Consider the following 22,616-nt stretch of genomic DNA (forward strand, 5'->3'; position numbering starts at 1 on the left):
CACTCTGAGAATGGCAACACAAATAGTGCAGTAAGGAAGATGTACAGCATATTTGGCTTCATCTGTTAGGTCACTGAAAATAAAAACGGGGAAGTTATGTTGCAGCTGTATAAAACTTTGGCCAGGGCATATTAGGAGTGTTGTGTATATTTTTGGCCACTTTATTACAACAAATGTGGATGCTTTGGAGCCTTTAAACATATTTGTACTGCCCTTGCAATGTATTGCGTTACAAAGCTAGGCAGGAAGTTTTAACATCTTCTCAAAAATCACCTGAGCTGTAAGCTTTCATTAGGGTTTTAGTAAGAAGACTTTGTGAAACTGCAGAAAGTTGAGTAAAACACATATTAATTGTCTGAATATACTGAATTATCAATTATTCTCAACTATCATCTATCAACTATGCCGTGCACTAGATCGAGCTCATGGTGCAACGATAGCTTAATAGCAATGAAGGAAATATGTTTATCATTCAAAGTGCATCTACTGCATGTTTACCAATATAAAGAAAGTTTAAGATTCACAGATGTTGTTGTTTCAAGGGCAACTAGAGAGTGGGTGGAGATGGATGTCTTTCTACCATGCTTGCTCAAAGTTGAGATCCAGTAGAGCCCGCGCAAGAAATGATGTAAAAAAAACCTTATGAACAGGAAATCGTTGTACAAAATGAACTGCATAGACAACAAACAGCGCCTCTAGAGGTAGAACAATGTTATTTCAGTAGCATGCATGACAGGATGGTTTTCAAAATCTCAAGATTGTGTATATGTTTGAAATTAATAGTAATATTGAAATGCAATTGCTATTGTACTAAATTTATCTGTTAATTTGTGCAAAACAGGCACCCACAATTTGAACCAGAAATGAGCAGGCAATTGGGAATAAATATTAGTTAAATTCCATTAGCAGTAGGGTCTGAAATATGTTGCCTGGCTTAAGATGATCAACTTTGCTCAAATAAGACAAGTGGGTTTGTTGACAGACAGGAGATGGAGCTCAACTTGCAACCTTCTGACTAGGAGGCTGGCACCCTACCAATTTGTGTTCAGGCTTTTTAGTTTATTAAATTTACTGTTGTAGAGAGGAATTTTGTGATAAATACACATCATCTTCTCAGTTGATTATTTTCCTGATATTGGTTTTCATGTACAGTACTTGATACAGATCATATCATATTGCCTATTGTAATTAAAATGAGGATTCCATGAGGTGTAATTTGCTGCTTTAGTACATTAGCACTCTAGTTTTCTCCACTGATGTTTATAGTGACTATATATATTCTGTGTCTAAATTGTGCTATATCCAAGGTTATTGTATATCAAAAGAACATTAAAGTAATGGGTTGCAGTCCCACAAAAACTATTCTCAAGCATGCTTCATTGAGCAATTAGAACCTAATACACGGAGGCGTTGCGGACCTAAAGAATTAATGACTTTATTCTTTATCTACAATGGAAAAATATTAAAGATACAGATGACAGAGCATTTAGTGACCTTTATGGCACATTTTTTTTGTAGTGTGTAGTTGTTGCATTTCCTCTGTGCTTGAAGGAACAGGCTTTTGCCATGCTGCAAAAAAAGTGTCAAACTCATTTTTAAAGATATCTTTGAATATTAAGAAGGTTATTATGCCTTTTTATTATAACTGCAAACAAGTTATTTTTTCATGCTTTATATTAAAATTTTATTTTATTCTTGTGTTGATGTATGCTATTTCTCTGACAATAGATGAAGTAAGAATGACAATATTTTAGAATGGATACTTCACTTGCAATTGGTTTCTGTAGTAGTGACCAATGAGGGTTATTATAGTGGATCATTATTTTAGGAATTAGCTGTTTGTAGTAATATGTGGGAGTGAATGAAAATTTTGTAAAATGTCTAATTTTTAAAAAGTGATAGTAAAACAGGATGCAAAAAATGTAATGGGAAAATTTGATATTTTAGAAAATGGGAGGAATTTAAAATTCAGTAAATGCATGTTCAAGAGTAATTTTATGCGCACAATTTCAAACATTTCATAATTGCATGTTACTGGGAAAACAGTAAAGTATTGGCATTGGTGTGTCTGACAAGTAAATGACAGAATCAGCTGATTAATTAGGACCTCAGTGTCTGGGAGAGGTTGTTGTTGGTTCATCATTGAAACTTGATGGAGAGTTTAGTTTGTAAAAGGTTACCAATATTTTGAATCCTCTTTTCCAATAGATGTATCAAACTTGATATCTCTTCCATAAATACATGGTGACTCTTTCAATCATATTAATATCTTCCAAATGCCTAGTTACTTCTTTCTCATTATGAATTCCAGTATTTTCTTTATCAGTGGTGTTGAACTGCTTGATACTGCAATGTCTATCATGTTTGTACGAGACTGGGGAGAGGAGGATGATTGTATTTATTAGTTTACGTTACAGCTAGGGTGCAATCTGTACCTATTTTATTGTTTCACCTCAGTGGTTAACTTGAAACTTTAAATACGAGCCTTGTCGTTGACAGTAGACATGAAGGAATTGCAGCACCTGTTAGTAACCTGGCTCTTTGCTGTATATGGTGGGAAGTCAGAGAATGTTGAAAGCCTTTGAGAAAATGGAATGGCTCGCATTTCCCCTCAAATTAGAATTAAAGATAAAATCCCCCTATGTTTATTAATGAATTTTGATTTTTAGTGTGGACTTAGACTGATTTGACCACCTTTAATATCACCGTTGGAATTGATAGACCAGCATGTTTGTTTGTTTATTCACTTATCTATCTATATATACAGAGTGGAATAGGCTCTTCTGACTCTTTGAGCTGCATCGCCAGCAACCCCTCCCCCAAAACAAACCCGATTTAATCCTAACCTAATTGTGAAATAATTTACAATGACCAATTAACCTACCCAGTATGTCTTTGGACTGTAGGAGGAAACTGAAGGACCCTGAGAAAACTCAAGTATTTCAGGGGAAGAATATAATGACTCCTTAGAGGACACCAGGATTGAATTCCAGTGCCCCAAACTGTAACAGCGTCACACTAACCACTCTGTTACCGGGGCCTCTATGACCATGTTAATAGTCTTGTGTTCTTCTGTTAACGTTGGAAACTTCACTACTCTAACATCTGTCTACTGTGTGTTACCAGCGTCTAACTGTATTGCTTAGCAAAATTATTCCATTGGACTTTATAGGTGGTGAAGTCGATCAATAGCATGAAAAAATGCAATAGTTTATGCCCCTCCATGGATGCCACCTGACTTGCTGAGTTCTTCCAGCATTTTGTATGTATTGCGACTGATTCCAGCATTTTCTGTTTTTACACCTCTTATATACGTTGTCATTAAGTTAAATTAAATTCTTGTGGTGTACAATTCTGTCACAGGTTCCCTTGATCCAAGTACTACTTTCAGTGAGCTATATACCCTATAAGAGTATTATACTCTAGTAGGAAACAATTGTGTTCATGAAATTGTAAGGGATCAGAATTTGTATACAAAATTAAATAATAGCCATCTTGGTTGTTCATAAATGATAATTTAGCACTTCTATTTTGATGGTTTAGGAATTTCTCCCAGGAGGTTCCAACTTCATGGAGAATAGAATGACTGGACAATGTGCAAGAAACATTCTTATTGATATTTTTACAGCAATGCTTAGCTCTTTCTCATTCTGGTTTTTATTGATTCATGAAAATTGCAGGCGGTATAAAATACCTGGAAAGTAAGTAGATATTTTGGAGAGCTTGGAGCATAAATAATTGGAATGTAGGATTCCAATGAAGCAGTCGTGTGCCTGCTTCACCATTCATGGCTGATCTTTCTCCTAAGTGCCATTTTATTGCACTATCCATGTAGCCAGTTGTAGGTGTTAAATCAAAGATTTGATAAATTCACCATGAAAACAAATATATTGGAATTTACTTTCGATCATTGGAAAAGTAGTTGAACACTTAGGTTCTTGTATCTTTCAGTTGCTGTGACTGGCTTGCCAACATCTGTCAGAGAAAGCAACAGTTTAAAGCTCGCACAGTATGGCTGGGACATCCAGAGAAGTGCGAGGAAAAATATCCAAGGAACGCAATTAAAAACCAGAAGTACAACCTCTTTACATTTGTACCTGGGGTGAGTAAATGCATATTTTTAAAATTTCCCCTTTATAGAATTATAGAAGTTATGATGCAGAATTGGGGATTTCCAATTCATTTGTTCTGTGCGCCAATTATTTACCTTCAATTTGATTCATTAGTAATCACTATTACCTGACCAGAAGAAAAACTTGACCTACATAATGTTCTGTCAAGCTGAATAAACATTACCACCTGCATAATATGTTCAATAATATCTGCCAAATCAATTTCCAAAGGACTGAACTATGTCGAACCTTTGTTTTCCAATACAGATATGTAATGTTGCTGGATCTCTAGATCCCAAAGTTGTTGGTCAAGATGAAACAAGGCCTTAGCAGCAGATAACCCAAAGGTGATATAGTTCCATGGCCCTAATTTTTTTAACAGGTTCTTGCTCAACCCACAGTTGGAGAGAGGAATTACCCATTTAATTTTTTTTAAATGTCTGAGACATTAAAAATCAACTTCAATAGCTATTTTTAAAAATAAAATTGTTCCTTAAAACCATATCAAATCAATCTGATCTGCCCTTTAAAGGTAGATGGGGAAATGGTTTCCTTTCATATTAGTGAATCCCTACAAGGTTGGACCTGTGGAGTCCAGCAGTGGAACATGTTGACAGATAGTGACATTAGCTAACCAATAAGTCCTGTACAAGTAGTGGATCTTTGCTAGGTTTCAGTCTTTAGCAGAATTGGCTGAAGACCAGAGGTTCTTGTTGATAGTATGATTTAGCTCAAAATTACTTATTTTTTCCTAGTCCTGTATATCGATTGTGTGAGCGCTTTTCTTGGCAAATGCAGTCTATCTTATTTAGAAGTGTATTAAGTATTTTTAAATGATTGCAATGAAAGATAAAGTTCAGGTTGCTTCATGGGATCTTGACAAATCACTTAACATCATATTTGTGTTGACATCTTCAGGGATAAGCTAAGAACCTTGTACTATAGTGAATATTCCAGGCTGATTTGACAGTGACTGAACTTAAGCAAACAATTAAATGCTTACTGGTGCTTCCTTGTCATTGTCAGCATATGACAAATAAATGAAAATTCCCTGTTATGGGAGATTCCCAAATTTACAAGTCACGGAATGCCATTGATAGAACAAATAGTTGAAAAGTAGTTTCTTTATTTATTACAAGTAACAGCCAATTTTGATTTCTGATAGCAAAACAGCGGTTCAAATGTCAGTGAATTAATTTTATTATTAAAGTACATATATATCACAGTATATGACCCCGACATTAATTTTCTTGTGGGTATGCTCAATAAATCTATAGAATAATAACAGTAACAGAGACAATGTAAGACCTCCCAGCTAGGGGTTCAGTCAGAGTGCAGAATGCAACAAACTGTGTAAATACTAAAGAGGAAATAGTAATAAATAAGCAATAATATCAAGAACATAAGATAAAGAGTCCTTGAAAGTAGTGGGAGCATTTCAATGATGAGGCAAGTTAATTTGAGTGAAATTATCCCCTATTGGTTCAAGGTCTGATGGTTGAAGGGTACAAACTGTTCCTGAATCTGGTGGTGTGAGTCCCGAGGCTCTTGCATCATCTTCCTGATGGCAAAGTGAGAAGAGTGCATGACTTGGGTCGTGGGGGTCTCTGATGATGGATGCTGCTTTCCTGTGCCAGGGTTTCATGTAGATGTGCTTAATGGTTTGGAGAGGTTTACCTATAATGGACTACGACATATCCACTACTTATTGTAGGATTTCCTGTACAAGGACATTGGTGTTTCCATACCAGGGTCCTTGCTGCAGCCGGTTAATATACTCTACACTATACAGCTATAGAAGTTTCTCAAAGTTTTAGATGTCATGCTGAATTTCTGCAGACTCTTAAGGACGTAGAGGTGCTGCTGCTGTTTTTTCTTTTAATTGCACTTGCGTGCTTGGGCTCAGGACAGGTCCTGTGAAATAATGACACCTATTTGCTAACCCTCGCCACCTCTGATCCTCCAATGAGGACTGGCTCATGAACCTCTGATTTCTTTCTGAAGGCTATAATCAACTCCTTGGCCTTGCTGACATTGAATAAGATTGTTGTTATTATGGCAGCACTCAGCAAGAGTTTCAGTCTCTCTCCTATATGCTAATCCATCACTACCTTTGTTTGGCCTACGGTAGTGGGGCCATCACCAAACTTGAATATGACATTGAAACTGTGCTTGGCCACACAGTCATAAGAATAAAGCAAGTAGAGCAGCGGACTAAGCACACAGCCTTGTGCTGCACCTGTGGTAATGGGGATTGTGGAGGAGATGTTGCCAACCCAAACTTACTGGGGTCTGCAAGTGAGAAAATCCATGATCCAATTGCACAAGGAGGTATTGAGGCCAAGATCTTGGAGCTTATTGATTAGTTTTGAGAGGATGAGCTGTAGTTAATAGAGAGCATCCTGATCTATGCATCTTTGCTGTCCAGTTGTTCCAGGCTTTAGTGAAGAGCCAATGGCATCTGCTATGGACCTGTTGCTCCGGCAGGTAATTGGAGTAGATCTAATTTGCTTCTCAGGCAGGTTGATATGTACCGGCCTCTCAAATACTTAATTACTGTGGATGTAATTGCTACTGGGAGATAGTCATTGAGGCAGGTCACTGGTATAATTGAGGCCTGTGTGGATACCCCACACTGCTGAAGTGAGAGGTTGAAGATCTCAGTGAACACACCAGCCAGTTAATCAGCACAGGTCTTTAGTACTTGGCCAGCTACTCCATCTGTTTTGGATGCTTTTTGTGGGTTCACTCACCTGAAGACTGCTTGCACGTCAGCTTCAGAGACTGACATCATAGGAGTTCTTGATAGTTCCTCTGTGTTTTGATGGTCAAAGAGCATAGACGGCATTGAGCTCACCTGGAAGTGAAGCCCTGCTGTCTCTTATGTCACTTGATGTAATTTTATAAGTGGTGATATTATTCAAGTCCTGCTAACTGTTGAGCATCCTTCATTGATAACCAGACAAATAACTTGACGGTGTGGTATGATTCTGAAGTTGAGGGACAAAATCCTTAACTTGCAATGATGATTTTAATATAATTTTATTGCAAAACAAAATTTAATGTGTTTTCCATTGAAGCTGGCCTGGTGGCAGTCCAACTTTTCCATGCTTACTCATCGTTACGTTGAACTCTATAGAAGGTATTGCATCAAAATTGGCTATTTTGTGCAGGTAGTAAATATGTGAATGTTTCACAAGTCTTTCTCCTGCCATTCCTCAATAGGTTCTGCAGAAGACCTTCTGCATCATTAATATATAACAACCATTTTTTCCTTAGCCACACCACATGATAACAAATTTTCATGTTATTTTTTAACCCCGAGTTTTTAAAGAAAAAGCCCCTTTTGAATTTCCTGCTGTATTTATTAGCATTATTTTGAACCACTTTGAATACCTGGATCGCTCATGTTATCAAACCTTTTTGTAATCTTAGCACATCAGGTTCACCAAAACACAATCTCAGGCTGCAGTGGAGGAGGCACTCATCTCTTGTCTGTCACGTCAATGCAAGAACAGTCTAGCAAATGTTATTCCCCAGTCTTCCTCTTGTATCCCTGCATTTTTTTTGTTTCCTTCAGGATCGTTTTAGCTTCCCAAATTGTTCAGTCTTTCTTACTGGATATAACCTTTCAGATGCATAGCCATTGTGAGCTTCCTGCTTTTAGCTAGGAAGTGCTGTTAGCATCTAGAACAGGCATTAAAGCAGTAAGTTTGGAAATGAATTTAGAAGAAAAACCCGGCTGTGTGCAGTTTTTTGATGAGTATTGCTATAGGATGTAGCACAAGCACACATTTAAGTTGTCGGCAAAGTTGAAAAAATAATTGCATGCTTTTATAGGGGGAGCGTCTCTGAAACATCAGGGAAACAATGGCAGCTTTTTGAGATTATCTCTGAAAATTATACTACCAACCTAAAAGAGCATAGTACCTGTTAGGATGAAATCATAGTTAAAACTGAAAAGCCTGCACATGTAGCCATATCAGTTTATTGTATTCATTTAAATTTTACTTTATTTTCACTAAAACAATAGAAACTGCTGTTGCAAAAGAAATTAGTTAGAATAGGAACTCAGTGGGGCAGGTGGTGGGAGTTCTAGCAGCATCTGTGGAGGAGAACAGTGTCAACATTTTGGGATGATATCCTTTATCTGGATGAAATGAAGTATTCAAACTTGAAACATTGACTTTTTCCCTTCACAGATGCTGCTTGAGCCCCTGAATTCTTGCAGTAGCTTAATTTTTCTACTCCATATTTTAGCATGTGCAGTCTCTTGTGTCACTAGAAAATACTATTCCTTAATGCCATACTTAACAGTAATATAGCCAACAGCTTGCATCCATCAGTGGATCAGATACCATATAAAAGAGGAAGGATTGCATTCTGTGAAATCCATTACTTTTATTATAACTTGACCAATATTTTAAGCAATAGCTAGATTGATGTTGATTCAAATGAGCACAAATTATTTCATATGGTCAATGACTAAAGACAAATTGCCAATATTTCAGTAGTCTGTTATGGCTGAGTTTTGTTTGTCTGGATCCAGAGCTTTGGTTTCTCAGCTTTATGTATCATTCCTTACAGTAATTGATAAGTTATTAACCTTAAATAGTGAGCCAGAGTCTTCTGGCAAAAATATTGAGATGTTAGCGATACACATTTATTGATGTGTCAGTGACCAGCAAATTCTTTGGATAAACAAAGAAATCTGCTGGAAGGACTTAGTGGTTCAAGTAGTGTCTGTGGGAGGAAAAGATCAGTTGACATTTTGATTTGAAACTATCAGGACACCTTTGGGTGAAGGCTTTTTTCCTTGAGTGGTGAATCTTCAGGATTTGGTCAATTTGTGCCCCTTCAGGATTTGGTCAATTCACACACCTAGCATCTCACTGTCTAGCTTGTTAATTTTAGAGAGCTTTCTGGAATTAAACATTATTTGCCTTTAAGAGTCTTGATTATAACACGTACCTTTGCAGTGATGTAATAATTACTAAAGACAATCCAAACAACTCTGACTCTATTGTCCATTTGTCACTCCGTATTGATCTCCCTCCTGACATTTTTCCCTGCAAGCATGACGTGCCACACCTGCTCCAACACCACCTTCGTTGGGGCCCCAGGTAGTCTTCCCAGATGAGATGACACTTCACCTGCGAGTCTGTTGGGGTCGTCCCATTGTATCCAACACTCCAGGTGTGGCCTCCTCTGCATCGATGAGACACAATATAGATGGGAGGTGTACTTCGTTGGGTACCTTTGCTCCGTCTGCCACAAAAGGCAAGATGATCTGGTGGCCACCCATTTCAATTTGACTTCCCATTCCCAATCTGACTGCCTTCTCTACTGCTGTGATGAGGCCACACAGGTTGGAAGACCAATACCTTCATGTTCTGTCTGGGTAGCCTCCAACTTGGAGGCATGAGCATGGATTTCTCCAACTTCCAATAATTTCCCCTTCTCTCCTCTCTTTTTCCATTCCCCATTCTGGTTAACCTCTTACCCTTTCTCTTCTTACTTGCACACCACCTCCCACTGATGCCCTTCTTCCCTTTCTTCCATGGTCTACAGTCAATTCTTAAAAGCATTCTTTTCCAGCTCTTTATCTTTTTTACCTATCAAGTCCCAGCTTCTAATTTCATTCACCCCCACTCACCCTCCTTCCTCCTAACCTGGCTGCTTCCCTTCCCTTTATCATCTTATTCTGGCTTCTACCCCGTTCTGACTAGCCCTGATGAAGGGGTTTGGCCTGAGATGCTGTAAGTTTATTTTCCTCCGTTTCTTTCTCAGCATCCTCTCTATGACTTCTAAGCATTTCTTTTAACAAAGCATTCATAACTCTGCCAGTTGAGAACCTGGTTTCTTAATATGAAAAGAAATAGAGGTCTAATTCTGATAATGTTATTTTTCAGGTATTATATCAACAATTCAAGTTTTTCTTGAATCTTTATTTTCTGGTGGTATCATGTTCACAGTTTGTCCCATCATTGAAGATTGGCTACCTGTATACATACTGGGCTCCTTTGGTAAGTAAAATTTATATCTACCCTTCTGGAATGTTTTAAGCTGTTACCCTTTTTTAATTGTTTGTAGGACAGATAGTTTTCAGTTACTTTTAATAGCTAAAGAAATTTTGCACATTTTAAGAACATTTTAGCATCTCACATATAAACAATTTGATGTAAAGTCAATCACAAATGTGAGGGAATTACCATCTTAAACAGTACATATTTTTGGCTTTTTTCCCCACAATATTTAGTAAGATATAAACATACGGAAAATGTTTTGCAAGCAAGCTTAAATCTAGATTCAGTGCTATTAATGTTTGTACATTGAACAACCTTCAATAAAATGTTCAGTAATGCAGAAGTTCAGTAGTCATCAAATATCCTGTTTGCACTGAAAAGCAAATTTGGTTTGGATTACATTGATTCAGACCAAATTTAATCTCACTTGTATTTAAATTATATATTTGCCTTGACTGAATGTGTGCTAAATACTATCAGATATAGTTATAATGTTAAGAGCTAAAGGATTATGAGTGCTGTGAAAGAAAAGACATACATTTTTCAAGTCATTAGCTATTTACAAGTATGAAGAGAAATACGTGGCTGACTTTTGAAACTAAACATAATCAATACCATGTTTTTTTTAAAACAGTTTTCATTTGGACTGTTGGGGAACAGTTGTATTGGAGAAATTTAATAGTGTAATACCATAGTAATAGAACACTCTTTGGGCAGAGTTTAAATCAATTATTATACTAATCTTCAATTGTCGAGGAAAGCAGATCCTTGCCTGTAGACTAACTGGTTTACTGTAGTGAGAAAAATTTTACATGTATATCCTTTCATTCAAAACTCCAGAAATTGACCTTTAACACAGTCAAGAAGATTACATTATGTAACGTCCTGTGTTTTAATGATGTACAGAGCATTAGGTTGAAAGGGGCAATTGAAAGTTTACGACCATTTCAAAAATCTTAAATTTAATTTCTTTGGCTCAGCTGCTTTTTCTGAAAAGTTGTATGCTCACTAATCCAAGAGCATATTCCTTTTAATCAAAGCCTTTGGGGGAATGTATGGCTATCTTCTTTTCAAAAGTGCTTTTACCTATTTGGCATTTCTCACCACAAGTGAGAACGTATGGTGCCTTTTGGCTTTGCTTCTTGATGATGTCTTGGATACCATGGAGGCTGGTACTCATGATGGAACTGATTCATTTTACAATTTTCTACAACTTTCTTTGATTCTGTAAAGTAGCTTCACCTCTCTCCCCTCCAATACCTGATGGTGATGCAGCCAGTCGGAATGCTCTTCACGGTATATCTTTATAAGTTTTTGAGCATTTGATGTGACAACCCAAATCTTCTCAAACTCCTAATGAAATAGAGCTGCTGTCTTGCCTTCTTTATAACTGCATCAATTTGTTGTGTCCAGGTTAGGTCCTCAGAGGTATTAACAACCAGGAACTTGAAATTGCTCACTCTCTCCATTTCTGATCCCTTTGAGGATTGGTTTGTGTTCCATTGTTCTACCCTTTCTGAAGTCCACAATCAACTTTTTGGTCTTGCGTTGTGTGCAAGGGTGTTGCTATGACATCACTCAACTATCTGGTATATCTTGCTCGCGTACACCCTCTCATCATGATCTATAAATTGTTGGCTATATATGGCTTCTGCCAACAATGGTTGTATCATCAGCATATTTATAGATGGTATTTGAGCTCTGCTTAGCCACACAGTCATGGATGTAGAGAGAGTAGAGCTGTGGGCTAAGCACATCCCTGAGGTGCACTAGTGTTGATTGTCAGGTGAAAACTACTCCTAGATACTGGATTTTTTTTTGCCAAAGTTCAAAGTATTTATGCTGTATGGAACCCTGAGATTTGTCTCCTTACAGGCAGCCACAAAACAAAAGAAACCCAATAGAAACACTAAAAAGGACCATCAAATACCCAGTGTGCAGAAAAAAAATCTAATCATGCAAACAATAAAAACAGTCAAATAAAATTCAGAACTGAAGTTCATGAGTCCACAGCCACAATTCCGGACACAGCCAATCCAGGACCCCTGTAGTTGCAGGCCATAACCTCAGTTCAGTGCAGAGACTCGAGCAGAGAGCTGAACACTGGGCTAACCCTCTCCTCAGTTCCTGACATTCTGAGCTTTTCAGTCTGGCCTGGTGCTTAAATTGACTTAACAGTGTGCTGTTTCTCACTTTTGTACTCCTACCCAGGCCCTGCCACTTTGATACGATCTAGGGCCTGGGACCTGCCGCCTCGATTTGGCCTTACCCGAGTTTCCAATCTGGCTTGTACCTCACTCTTGGGCCTGGGCTCCACCACCTTGACTCTACCTCAGTTCTACTGCTTCAAATTGGCTCCAAGTCCCCTTCAGCAATAGCCAAGCATCGGTTTATTCCCTGCTTTCGGGCCTGTGCCTGCCTCCATTTGGTGTATATACACCATGCCACAACTATCCCGCAGTTCTGAGACTTCAATTCACGCTGCAAAAATGCCAGGTGGTACAGGTGGTTCAAAAGCTCAACTCCAAGAGTGAAGCTACAGGCTATTGATTGTGGTGAGCATTTACCAGGAAAAAGCGTGATTAATAAAGTAGTTAGTTTTGTTTGCTGCCAGCAAGTTGTCGCTGTGTTTCATCAGCACCAGCTTAAACCAGAATGAAATTCAAACTGAAAACAATGAATTTGTAAATGCTCCCTGTATTGCAGCATTTGTGAATGGGGTAAAGTGTCAATAACAACTCTCTACAAAGGCTGTTCGATCTACTGAGAATTTCCAGCATTTTTATTTTTATTTCCCAAGTCACAGTTATGCATAATGTTTAAATTCAGAAGACTTAGGTCGTGTTGCTAGTTATTCGCTGGATGCAGTTGTTTTTGCTGTGTCAGCTTTTGCTATCTAATTGCCCTTCAAATTAGATCCAGTTTCAGAAGGTGGTTAAGAACCAACCATATTTCAGTGAGCTTGGAAACACATGGGCAAGAGTTGGTAAAATTTCCTGCTCAAGGACATAATGAGCTTGTTGGACCTTTACTTAAATTACCCTGCTGCAGTTGGGATTTTTAGGCTGGTGGTGTACACCTTTGAATTAATAGTTTCTGAACAAAATTACAACGCTGTCTTACTTGTATCATTCTCCGTGTGTGACAGTCCACCTGCAACCTCCTTTTTCACAAGGTTCTGCAGCTTGTGTACTAAAATGCTTGCAGCAGCCAAAACCATTCTTAGATTTATTGTACGATAACTTTTGTAAACTTCATTGAATGACCGAAATACTGGCTTTGAAAATTCCCAGCATCCTGAAGCAATTATCCCAACACTTCCCCGGTAAGGGTGAGGGCATCTTTTACACACTGCTGTTCCATGCTATTTCCTAAGTGATCTACTTGGTGACATTAGGAGAAATTAAGAGTGGTTGAATAAAATGTTGTTTTGTAACAATTTTCCTTATGGGTTCTGGTTTGAGTTTGAAGCTACTGTTTAAATTTTGGTCTGACTAATATTTCAGGCTGTCACCTAAACTATATAGCTCCCACCAGTTTACGCAATGGTCATTGAGCCCCGATAGTTGGGGCAAAAATATTTTTATCCATACCTGTATACCCAAGAATCAGAAAAATATTGCATGCTTTAGCACTATTTCAGTGTGAGACAGAATGTAAATTAACTATTTTGGTAAAGAGCTGGACTTATGCAAATTTTAAGCAATACTATAAATACTTGTCATGCTGATGAGTTATTCTATTTTGGTGAATCTATAATTTGAGGAAACAAAAAAGATCAAGTAATTTTCAGTTGGAATCAGAATTTTTCAATTGTGTGACTGAAATATGTTGCTAGTTCACATCTTAAGCATTAATAACTTGATTTTAATCAATTTCTATTGTTTTTGAGGGTTTTGTGATGGCTGTGACAATGGTTCGAGAAGCATTAGATGAATTCCATCGCTATCAACGGGATGAGGAGATGAATTCGCAGATGTACAGCAAGCTTACCATACGAGGTTAGAAAACTCCACCAAAAACTGAGCAATAAAATTTAAGTGGTTTAGCAAGTAGTTTCCAGTTTTGGTTAGGTTTCGCCTTGTTTTGAATGTTAACCTTTTTTTTGTTAACATACTGCCACTTTGAGGTATTTCCCCCCTTTCTCTGAAATAATAACATCTGTACAAAGGGAAAACTAAACAGATAATGAAGAAAAATGTTTTTGCAACATTCTAGTAGTAAAAATGATAGCTGAAATTAATCCAGTGCATAGCATCAGAATTACAGTTTATGTGCCAAGTTTACTAAGATATTTCAGAAAGGCATTATTTACTGTGGTATCTTTGGTTTTCGCTTGCTGAATGGTGTTATTACGCTTTTCCTGTTGATGTTCTGCAGAATCAAAATGGATTATTTTGTGCTCCAATGAATTTTGATTCTTCAAAGTTGGATATAAATATGATCTAGCATAATGTTTACTTGCATGAAAATGCCTTTCACCTTTGAATTAAACTACAATTTATTACAGTGGTGACATAACTAAAAATGTCTTGCAATTGCATTTTCCCTTGTTTATTTGGTAAATAAGGCATTAAAAGGTTTGACTTGAGGAATTAATAAAGGGCAGGTAAACAATTAAAATAAAAAAAAAACAGCAGTGAAATAGTGCAGATACTTCATCTTATTGTGTGTTGGAATTGATATGATAAAACTGTTCTGAAAGTCTAATTAGTTTCTTGAAGGTATCAAGATGTATGACCAATTTAAAATAAGTGTGGTTCAAAGAGTCAGGACCTTGACGTGACTTCTTTGCAGACATGAAGGTTAATGCACTTGGGTATTTAAAACCAGAAAATTGAATTTGTTCTTGCTTAGTAATTTGCAGTTTAAAAATTCTGCGGTGAAATCTAAATTGCAGAGGACTAGTGTGAAGTCTGTAACAAGAAATGGAAGCTAGTAGTTTCTGTGGGAATTACTTCCTGAATTCCATAAATGGGTATTAAATGGCTATATCTGATATGACCTAAGGAGCAAGAGTTTTATCCATGCAGTTTCCCATTAGTTTCCTGTGGCCTTGTGCCCAGTTTTATAATTGCAGTTAGACCTACAGGATTAGATGCATGGTTTAGTGAATTGAAAAATAAACCTTGGGAAACTATTAAAATGACCACAGAACAGTAAACAGGATGAATTTCTACTCATAAACATATATATTCCAAGCAGATTTAATGAAATTTGCACACAATCAGTCTGTTCTGGCATGCAGAAGGACAAGATAGATCTTAATGAACAGCTATTGAATGAACAGAAATTTTATATGGTTGTTAAGTTTTTACCATTTACATTAGGTATACATGATGTATGTACATCACCATTTGTAATCTGGCTTCTATAAATTATGAAGTGATTAAAATGTTCCATTCAGTTTAAAATGTTAAAAAAGGTTAGGAGGTATTGTGCAATTTTTGTACGATTCACAGATGTGTTCTTTAAGTAATTAACTATTGAACTGCTGCTATATTCTGAAAACAACTCACAACTTTTTAAAACACTTATGCATGATATTGATCAGCTGAAGTTTTCAAACTCATGGTCATCAATAGAAATTAGTTTATTTTGATAGGAATATGTTGTCCTCTTAATCGGAAGCATTGTCCTTCGTAATCATTGATAACATTAACATTAGAACATAATTGAAGTAGGAGTTGGGTACTCAGTCCACAAACCTGTCATGTGTCTGAGTATGTTAATGGCTGATCTGCCCCAGTCCTTGTCTCATTTCCATTCCTGGCCAGCTCTCCATAAACTCGCAATTCACTTATCTTTCAAAAATGTATGTACTTTTAAAATAAAATGCTCCAAGATGGTGAAATCCAGGGAATCACCACCTGCCAAAAGTTCCAAACATCTCCATTTTAAATGACTGCTTTCATCACTATCTTGTTACTCTGACCCTTGTTATTTACCGTCATTTCCTCACAGGATCTTGTATCATACAATAAGATGATATTTCTTGCTCAGTTCAAAGGAGCATACAGCAAAGCCTTCAAAAACACGGAGTCTGAGCAGAACCTTTTACGTTTTACAGATAATCAGACCAAAAAGAAGCTGCATCTTAATTGTGTAAAATGTAGTTTTATGTTGGTTCACTAAAGTGAATAAATATTAATTGATTTTATATACAGGTAAAGTGCAAGTGAAGAGCTCTGACATCCAGGTGGGAGATCTGATCATAGTTGAGAAGGTGTGTATTTATGCATTTACTGCAATGACTTGCATATTAATAAGTAATTACTATTGTTTTACTGAAGCCTTATTATGCTTCCTACAGCACTGCTCACTATTAAATACAATTGACTAATACTAAAAAGAATGAAAGACTTTTTATAAAAATTGTTTATCATAATTGCATCTAAAAGTACATTGGTAATTCCATTAATGCTATATCTGCTACAGGTGATTGGAAAGTATCAGTGGCAAGATCAGAGGAGTCCCCTATGTTCAGTAATATCCATGCCTTTTTATACTTGTCTCTGAGTGTGTTAAACTGTCATGGTGGCAAATGACAGCCACCTTTATCCTCAAGAATGGAGAAGAATCAGATGCTTCTGCTGTGATGCTGTATAAAGTTATTGGTGTACTTTACTACTTGGTAATGAAATTTTCATAATGTACGGAAGTGTACATGAGGTTGTAATAAAAGGCAGTGTGGTAAATCCAAAGGAGGCAAGCATGACAAAGTTATTAAAAATAACTTTGCATGAGAGAAGTGCACAAACTAAAGATGTGAAATAAAAATTTGGGGACATATAAGCAAAAGGACACATATCAAAATACTCCATATGTTGCTGCATTTTTTCCAGTGATACGTTTTATTTATTTACATTGTTGAGCTCGTATCCTACCAGGCTTTATTTTTGTGTTAAAGTGTTGCCCTGTCTATGCCTGCAACCTTTTAAATTGCAAATATTCTTCCCTACGCTCCTTCCTGTTCCAACACTAAAACTTGCATTTGCACTTACTGTGGAGACTCCTGCCAGTCAGTGACAAACTAACCTTTTGAAATACAAGGTGCTGTATGATGTGTGGAAATAATCTGTGACATTTAACAGTAGATTAATTAGACAAAGATGAGCATTAAATTTTTAGAATTAAGAACTGTTTGAAGGAAGGTCTTAAAATGAGGAGATACAAGATGAGATTAAAAAATCTTGGGTATCAAACAGCTGCAGGTTACTATAAGTCTGCAAAGCTGGGAAGTTCTTTATGTAGTGATCCTTGAGTGCATCTGCAACTTGGCCTGTTTGGGAATTCAGGCATGATAATAACTTTACAATTTAGACTGACTTTTCAAAGCTTGCCATTCACCCTCATCTGTAGCATTTGATACACGAGGATATAAAAAGCAACATATTAATGCTGTATTTTCAAAGTTTGCTCTGCCTTGTAATATGAACCTATATAGGAAAATTAGAAGCTTACTGATTTGCCATCGATTAGGAGGTGATTTTTTTAATGATGAGATTGTTTAGTCCAGTTTTCTATATGTTGTATGAGCTGATAACATTGATGTAGTTAAATCGTTTCATTAACTATAAATGTAATGAATACTAGACAGTAAATTTGTAGTAGCATATAAAAATCAGCAAGTTCTTTTAATCAGTAAGAGGAATCGTGTTAGTTGTAAGAAAAGTATGGAATAACCTGTGCATAAATATTGCATGTGCATATATAGACACAGGTAATGAATAATTTTCCATAGTAAAACCACCTCTGCAGCTCCCATTCAATCTTCTGCTCTTTGACAGGGGAGGTGCATGATTTTTACTTGGGTTTCATCCACTTGTTGACAATATTCCATTGCAAGTTTGTTCGGATGATACTAGTAACCTGAGAGCTGTTAGTTGGATCTTTGCCAGTTTAGTAGGAGAAAATGTGTGATCTATCTGGTATAGAAGGGGTCATGTGGATAAATGTTTGATTTCCAAACAGTATAACCTGGATCTTTTGCTGAATTATGTAGCACAAATTCATAGATTGGAGGAACAGTGTATTTACAACATTATCATGTTGCTTTTTATATTTTCCTGTATCAAGTGCTGCAGATGAGAATGAATGTCAAAATGTTTTCTAAATTCTCTGCACCTTCCAGTTTCCTTCACCATTTTTCACTAAACTTGATTCTTTTTATATATTAAAACATATAATTGCTGAAAATACTTAGCCAACCAGACCACATTTGTGGGAAGAGAAATATGCAGACTGAAGACCCTCAGTCAGATGCAACCTGACTGGAGTATTTTCCATATTCTTATTTTGGATTTCTGCCATTTGCAATTCTTAATCGAATTAGTAAGACATGACTTGCCCTGCACAAAGCCATGCTGGCTCTCCCTAATAAGGCCATTGTTTTCCAAATATTCATAAATCCTATAAAGTTGTGATATTAGGGGATTTTAATTTTCACGTATTGACTGGGACTCCCATACTGTTAAAGGTCTAGACGGATTAGAGTTTGTAAAATGTGTTCAGGAAAGTTTTCTAAATAAATATATAGAGGTACCGACTAGAGAGGATGCAATATTAGATCTTCTATTAGGAAATGTGTTAGGACAGGTGACGGAAGTGTGTGTAGGGGAACACTTTGGTTCCAGTGATCATAACACCATTATTTTCAACTTGATCATGGATAAAGATAGATCTGGTTTTTGAGTTGAGGTTCTAAACTGGAAAAAGGCCAAATTTGAAGAAATGAGAAAGGATCTAAAAAGCGTGGATTGGGACAGGTTGTTCTCTGGCAAGGATGTCGTTGGTAAGTGGGAGGCCTTCAAAGGAGAAATTTTGAGAATGCAGAGTTTGTATGTTCCTGTCAGGATTAAAGGCAAAGTGAGTAAGGATAAGGAACCTTGGTTCTCTAGGGATATTGGAACTCTGATAAAGAAGAAGAGAGAGGTGTATGACATGTATAGGAAACAGGGAGCAAATAAGGTACTTGAGTATAAAAAGTACAAAAAAGTACTTAAGAAGGAAATCAGGAAGGCTAAAAGAAGACATGAGGTAGCTTTGGCAGTCAAGGTGAAGGATAATCCAAAGAGCTTCTACAGGTATATTAAGAGCAGAAGGATAGTAAGGGATAAAATTGGTCCTCTTGAAGATCAAACTGGTCAGCTATGTATGGAACCAAAAGAAATGGGGGAGATCTTAAATGGTTTTTTTGCATCGGTATTTACTAAGGAAACTGGCATGGAGTCAATAGAAATGAGGCAAAAAGTAGTGAGGTCATGGAACCTACACAGATTGAAGAGGAGGAGGTGCTTGCTATCTTGAGGCAAATCAGAGTAGATAAATCCCCAGGACCTGACAGGGTATTCCCTCGGACCTTGAAGGAGACTAGTGTTGAATTTGCAGGGGCCCTGGCAGATATATTTAAAATGTTTGTATTTATGGGTGAGGTGCCAGAGAATTGGAGGATAGCTCATGTTGTTCCGTTGTTTAAAAAAGGCTCAAAAAGTAATCCGGGAAATTATTGGCCGGTAAGTTTGACGTCTGTAGTAGGTAAATAATTTTGAAGGAGTACTAAGGGATGAGATCTACAAGTATTTGGATGGACAGGCACTTATTAGGGAGAGTCAACATGGCTTTGCGCATGGTAGGTCATGTTCAACAAACCTATTAGAGTTTTTTGAGGAGGTTACCAGGAAAGTGGATGAAGGGAAGGCAGTGGATGTTGTCTACATGGACTTCAGTAAGGCCTTTGACAAGGTCCCGCATGGGAGGTTAGTTAGGAAGATTCAGTCGCTAGGTATACATGGTGAGGTAGTAAATTGGATTAGGCATTGGCTCAATGGGAGAAGTCAGAGAGTGGTAGTGGAGGATTGCTTCTCTGAGTGGAGGCCTGTGACTAGTGGTGTGCCACAGGGATCAGTGCTGGGTTCGTTGTTATTTGTCATCTATATCATTGATCTGCATGATAATGTGGTAAATTGGATCACCAAATTTGCTGATGATTGGAGGTGTAGTGGACAGTGAGGAAGGGTTTCAAAGCTTGTAGAGGGATCTGGACCAGCTGGAAAAATGGGCTGAAAAATGGCAGATGGAGTTTAATACAGACAAGTGTGAGGTATTGCACTTCGGAAGGACAAACCAAGGTAGAACATACAAAGTAAATGATAGGATGCTGAGGAGTGCAGTAGAACAGAGGGATCAAGGAATACAGATACAAAATTCCCTAAAAGTGGTGTCACAGGTAGATAGGGTAGTAAAGAGAGCTTTTGGTACATTGGCCTTTTTAAATCAAAGTAATGAGTATCAGTTGGAATGTTATGGTGAGGTTGTATGAGGCCGAATTTGGAATATTGTGTACAGTTTTGGTCACCAAATTACAGGAAGGATATTAATAAGGTTGAAAGAGTGCAGAGAAGGTTTACAAGGATGTTGCCGGGACTTGAGAAACTGAGTTACAGAGAAAGATTGAATTGGTTAGGACTTTTTTCCCCAGAGTGTAGAAGAATGAGGGGAGACTTGATTGAGGTATATAAGATTATGATGGGTGTAGATAGAGTGAATGCAAGCAGGCTTTTTCCACTGAGGCTAGGGGAGAAAAAAACCAGAGGATATGGGTTAAGGGTGAAGGGGGAAAACTTTAAAGGGAACGTTAGTGGGAGGCTTCTCCACACAGAGAGTGGTGGGAGTGTGGAATGAGCTTCCAGATGAAGGTGTAAATGCGGGCTTGCTTTTAACATTCAAGGAAAACTTGGACAGGTACATGGATGAGAGGTGTATGGAGGGATATGGGCCAAGTGCAGGTCAGTGGGACTAGGCAGAAAAATGGTTCGGCACAGCCAAGAAGGGCCAAAAGGCCTGTTTCTGTGCTGTAATGTTCTATGGTTCTATCCCTAAGAATTCTCTCCAGTAACTTCCCTGCCACTGACACGAGACTCTCTGATCTATAGTTTCTTACTTGAATAATGGATCAACATTAGCTACTGAACAGTCTTCTAGGTCCGTGCCTGTGGTTAGAGAGGACATGAAAATATTGTTAAGAGATCAGTAATCTCTTGCCTCTCTTGATAAACTGGGGTATATCCCATCAGTCCTTGGGTCTTATCCACCTTAATGCTCTTTGAGAGACCTAACACTACCTCCTCCTTTACCTCAAAATTCCCTTCCATTTCAAATTCAAGTTTAATTATCATTCAACCATCCATGAATACAGCCAAACAAAACTGCGTCCCTCCAGGGCCAAGGTGCAAAACATAGTATCAACAGTCATACACAGCACAAGGCACGTATAGCACTTATAAGATAGCAGTAAACATACAGCCACATAGTAATAAATATATAGCCCAAATCACTGAGTGGCATGACCTGTAAATTGATGGTGCATGGTTGTTATTGGGAAGAACAAGCAGTTCTCAACAGTCTGCTAACGAATGTATGCATGCAGTCCAACTTGCCTTCCATCAGGCAAACACTGGAGGGCAGCATCAATGGTAGGAGCTAGTTCCCAACCCACCGTGATGCTGCGCTATACTGCCTCTGGCATCTCCTCTCCTGGACTCCTTCGAAGAAAGCCTGCATCCTGAGGTCTCGTCCTCGCTACAACCAAGATGACACAGTTCCCCTGCTTCTGCCTTTCCAATAAAATAAGGGGAATGGATGTGCAGCACTTTACATTATCAATGTGCAAAATGGTTTTGGGATCTCAAGAGAAGGGTCAAAAACACATACTCACTGTTAGACTGCACACTGTCTTCATGCACCAAATCCGATGCCTTCCCGTAATGTGCAATAACATAGAAAACTTACAGCACAATACAGGCCCTTCGGCCCACAAAGCTGTGCCGAATATGTCCCTCCCTTAGAACTACCTAGGCTTTAGCCATAGCCCTCTACTTTTCTAAGCTCCATGCAGCCATCCAGGAGTCTCTTAAAAGACCCTATTGTTTCCGCCTCTACCCCCGCGGCCATCAGCCCATTCCAAGCACTCACCATTTTCTGTGTAAAAAAAACTTACTCCTGACCTCCTCTGTACTTACTTCCAAGCACCTTAAAACTATGCCCTCTCATCCTAGCCCTTTCAGCCCTGGGGAAAAGCCTCTGACTATCCACTCGATTAATGCCTCTCATCATCTTATACACCTCTATCAGGTCACCTCTCATCCTCAGTCGCTCCATGGAGAAAAGGCTGAGTTCACTCAACCTGTTCTCATAAGACATGCTCCGCAATCCAGGCAACATCCTTGTAGATCTCCTGTGCACCTGACAGATTTGTTCTCATTAAGACATGCTCCGTAATCCAGGCAACATCCTTGCAGATCTCCTCTGCACCTGACAGGTTTCCACATCCTTCCTGTAGAGAGGAAACCTGAGTTGAGCACAGCATTCCAAGTGGGGTCTGACTAGGGTCCTGTATAGCTGCAACATTACCTCTCGGCTCTTAAACTCAATCCCATGATTGATGAAGGCCAATGCACCGTGTGCCTTCTGAACCACA

General features: G+C 38.0%; 1 protein-coding gene across 1 annotated transcript in view; it reads left to right on the forward strand.

Moving 5' to 3' along the window:
• atp9b (ATPase phospholipid transporting 9B) overlaps nt 1–22,616 on the forward strand; it is a 312,373-nt gene that overhangs the window by 70,162 nt on the left and 219,595 nt on the right. The window contains exons 3-6 of the mRNA XM_073050696.1: nt 3,952–4,102; nt 10,025–10,138; nt 14,031–14,139; nt 16,306–16,364. Coding sequence (XP_072906797.1) covers nt 3,952–4,102; nt 10,025–10,138; nt 14,031–14,139; nt 16,306–16,364 — 433 coding nt within the window. The remainder of the gene's footprint in view (nt 1–3,951; nt 4,103–10,024; nt 10,139–14,030; nt 14,140–16,305; nt 16,365–22,616) is intronic.

This window comes from Hemitrygon akajei, chromosome 1 (assembly GCF_048418815.1).
Source record: "Hemitrygon akajei chromosome 1, sHemAka1.3, whole genome shotgun sequence".
Classification (NCBI taxonomy): domain Eukaryota; kingdom Metazoa; phylum Chordata; class Chondrichthyes; order Myliobatiformes; family Dasyatidae; genus Hemitrygon; species Hemitrygon akajei.